Source organism: Pundamilia nyererei, unplaced genomic scaffold (genome assembly GCF_000239375.1).
Source record: "Pundamilia nyererei isolate P.nyererei 1_Seehausen unplaced genomic scaffold, PunNye1.0 scaffold00265, whole genome shotgun sequence".
Taxonomy (NCBI): domain Eukaryota; kingdom Metazoa; phylum Chordata; class Actinopteri; order Cichliformes; family Cichlidae; genus Pundamilia; species Pundamilia nyererei.
Window position 1 is genome coordinate 346156 of NW_005187666.1, and position 4209 is coordinate 350364.

The 4209-nt window shown below is 41.3% G+C and overlaps 1 protein-coding gene across 1 annotated transcript in view; it reads left to right on the forward strand.

Moving 5' to 3' along the window:
- grin2ab (glutamate receptor, ionotropic, N-methyl D-aspartate 2A, b) overlaps positions 1-4209 on the forward strand; it is a 119707-nt gene that overhangs the window by 86987 nt on the left and 28511 nt on the right. Inside the window, exon 8 of the mRNA XM_005750193.1 lies at positions 1022-1227. Within this exon, the coding sequence (XP_005750250.1) occupies positions 1022-1227 (206 nt within the window). The remainder of the gene's footprint in view (positions 1-1021; positions 1228-4209) is intronic.

Genomic DNA, 4209 nt, shown 5'->3' on the forward strand with positions numbered 1-4209 from the left:
TATATGAAGATTACAGATTAAAATATCAAATGTAATTGTGATAGATGTTTTATGATGGGCTGGCTGGTTTCGACTCTTGAACGCTGTTAAACTCTTTATAACCTCACGACAGCAAGATTCCAGGAAATCAGAGCTTCCAGCCAAAACAATTACTCTGGCAGTTGAACCCTGGTTGCAATATTGTGTTTCTACCTGTTTTTGTTTGTCCGTAGATCAGACAAGCAAGACAGAAATTCTTAATTAGTAGGGTTAAGAGGGGCTGGCAGGCAGATGCGATTACATAGACAAGTGACGTTGTGTGTCTGTGCAGAATTCCCAGAATTTGTGAAACTTTATCTTTAATCCATGTATTACATATTAAAAGATGCTTCAAAGACAAATCATGTTGACCGCTAATACAGTTCATGTCAGAGCATACTAATTTACAGATAATCCAGCAAAAAGTCATCTTTTACACAACTTTGTACGTAACAACATATGATCAGTCCCAAAGGCATAAAATACTCACTTCTCAAAAGCCTTTCAAATGTTTATTCTCCTAATTCTTCTCCATCTCTGGCTCGAGTCTTCCTGTTTGTGTTGGGTTTCCGCCTCTGATTTCTTTCTCAGTCATGGATCTGACTCTACAACTAAAGCCAAAGTAAAATGTAAAAACAAAGTACTGTAGGGTAGACAGACAGATTGCTGTGCCTGCATTTTTTTTTTCTGATGTTTGCTCAGTCTGCTTCAGAGAGATAAAGTTTGAGCTATACAGTTTTTTTTTTCAATGACAGCTGCAAGATGTAGGCGATACCTGAATGAGTAATTCAGTTTATAGACATACAGTCTGTTCACACGCATCTAGTAGCCAGCTATGAATTATTTCCGGAGGACAGACAGAACCAATAAATCATCCGCCTGACACCTTTGAGAAATGCATATGGATGTTTCAAATCTGGGGTAAAAATGTCAAATTAAACTAAACTTGAAGCTTACAAACCATATGTGTCGTTTCTTAGATGTCCTCTCATCCCCCTCTCAGGTCTTCCCCCTGGGTATGATCTCTGTGTCCTATGATGACTGGGAGTACCCGCTCGAGACACGGGTGCGGGATGGGGTGGGCATCATTTCCTCTGCAGCCACCTTCATGTTGCGGGAGAAGGGAGAGCTACCAGAAGCCCAGAGCAGCTGCTACAGTACAGCATCAGACAGGAGCCCGGGGAAGCTCCCACCTAGTGCCCTGCGCAGGTGTGTGTAACTGTGGATGTGTGACGATTGCGAGGAGATCAAGGTCCAGGAACTTGCATAACTCGGTTGGCTTTGTGGCTGACTGTTCGGCAGCCTTACATAACTCTTTTTAATGTAGTAATGAGAGGGGAAGAGGAGAGAAAGGAAGCAGAGATGACAGCAGTGTTAAACACTGTGATTTCTAATGGCTTTTAACACTGTTAGATGTTGTGTACACGGCTGCTCGGTGTGTGAGCTCATTCTGCCTCCTTAGCTGGGAGACCTCAGGCAGACCTCCTTGTTGTTGCCACCCTGTGTTAACTAGAGCTTAGGATGTGTCTTGTGTATGCGTGTGTGTATGATAGTGTGAACCTCTGCGTGTGCACCTTGCTTCACATCGACTGTCATTAAGTTTGGATTAGAGCAGGTGTTACTAGCTTTGTTATCTGGATTTCTTTTTTACTTGATCTGTGGGGGGCTCATACAGTGTATGTCAGAAGGTGTGTGTAGGTGTGCATACCAGCATGCAAGATCATGTACTCTCCTCTGAAGTCTCTGTGATGTACAGGCGCACACATACACACAGAGAAACACAAGCATGCAGATACATACTGAGCTACTGAGCAGTCACTGCTACAGGGCCGTTAGCTAAACTGCCTCTTTAAAGTTTTTTTTTGGAGTGATATTGTGACTGCATCTTGAATATGAAGCATGCAGTGGCTAATATGCTGTTATAAATTCAGAAGTCTATATTAAACAAACTAAAAATATAAAGGTCATGTTGCTAGGGTCTGCACATTGGTGATGACTTATGAGCTGGCTCATTAGAATGAGAGCCACAGTGCGATTTTCACCATTATGGCTTTATTATCCCGTTTTTCTCTCCCATTAGGCCGCTACAGTGTATATCAAGGCATATACAACACTGCTGTTGTTGACAGGTTGATCCAATATAACTCAGACCTCGACAGGAACTCAAATGTTTATTCAGAGCTCTATTCTTACTGTCAGAGGTACCTCATTTGTCTCACTAACTTATTAGATAGAATTTGCATATTTGTCAAAACAACTGCAGCCAATTTTTTTGTGATAATAAACTGACAGGTTGGATTTCCCCCACCCTGATTCGGAAAAGTGGTGAGGCTGTGATCAGGATTCTGCATACATTAGTCTAGATACAATCTTGCCGCAGTGTGCATATAAACAACGCGAGGTGGGGAGGAATAGGACAACATAATCCGGCACTTAAAAGACACTATCAGACCCGCCGGATTTTCTGTCATTCTTGCTTGACAGGAATTAATATCTCAGACTCTAGTTGAGCTTATTTGGTCTCCACAATGATACAGGTTTTTACGGAAGGTTTGTCCTTGTTGTAAATTTCAAAAGGTTATTCTTTTTGATGGAACCAGTGTAGCGTGCAAACCCCTAAGCTGTCACTTTCCTCTAAAAATATGCTCTCTGCCATAATACAGAATTTGGGAAGAAGCCTGCCTTTCTTCTTTATTCATACTTTCATAAAAGTGCTCAGAGAGTATTTCAGCTAATAGAAAAGTGCTTCTCACATAGTGGTAGCAGGATCCACATTAAAAACTGCACTTACTGAAGGAGGGGGTTTCATATATTTCTATGATGCAACTCTTTCTTCCACGTACTACTTAAACCTCTACTGAATTTCTAGGCGATGATGATACATTTATATAAAAATCGCTGAACCCACTTCATAATGTAGCTTTACATTTCATTTTCATTACACAAGGAATCACAATACAAACAGGATTTGGTTCTCCTGCATGCCTCAAAAACACAGCAGCGTCTTTCGTTAACATCAGAAACTTTTTTTCCCCCAAAATGGTAACAAACCTGAAATAGGAGGCGACAGCAGTTTCCCAGAATAAACTGCCACAGCGTTTCCGCTACATGTACTCAGCCGTGGCGATGCGCTGTGACAAGGGCATCACCTGCTGCACCGGGAAGATTTTTCCAACACAAAAAAATATATATTTGTCTTGACGTGCCCCTTATAGTCCAAAGCATTGTGATCTGTGACAGAGGTAGGTCTGGTTGTAGAGTGAAGCCTGTAATGTTTGGCTGTGTAGGTTTATATTTAATTATTGTGTTTGCTGGGAGAGGACATAACTAAACCGCATATATCTATATTTACTTATTTATTTATTTTGCAGTGCCAGTACACGAGGGAGACGGGGACCTTTTGTTTACTTTTTCTCAGTGTGAGTGGAGCCAGCTTTCACAGAGCACAGGCCTTTTTCCAAGTCTTTGTAAGAACAGATGATTAATGTAGCTCCCTCTAATCCACTGTCCGACTACAATATTTATGTGTGTTGACTCTAATACCTCTCCTGGAGATGGGACAACATAAAATCCCACCTGTTTGAACTGGAGTGTAATTATCATAGTTTTCAGCTGCAGGGTGCGTGCTAAACAGTGCTCACATGGTTCTTTTTATGCATCTTGACTTGCTGTCGCAATATCTGAGTGCACGCATGACTCCTTCATGGCCCCGTGCCCTGGTTAGCTCACATAAAAAACCTGCTTTTAACTCTTCCTTTTTAATAGTAATTCAGATAATGTATGTTTAGATAGCTGATGGACTGAGACAGTTTTCTTCTGGATGAAAAGGGGAATCTTGTGCAGAGTATGAATATGTTTATAAAGCAGATGTTTGCCTTCTGAAATATTCTGTTTTAGCTGAATGATATTTCATTCGTACGGCATCACACGAGATGATTCAGACAATTTCTAATAAAACAGAACACAAGGTGTCAGAGAAAAGGTGTTGTCTGTTTTGGACAGCTGCTGTCCTGCCTGTGATTCAGTCTTTAAGGTAAACATTCTTGGACAGGCCTTCTCTCCCCTAGTGGGAATCCACACTATTATCCCAGTCCTCACATGCAGAAATCCTCTCCTTCTGAAAATTGTTTCACTGGAGCGAGTGTATCTTTAATCCCCATATCACTGTGTGTGATACCGGTTCATTTACTT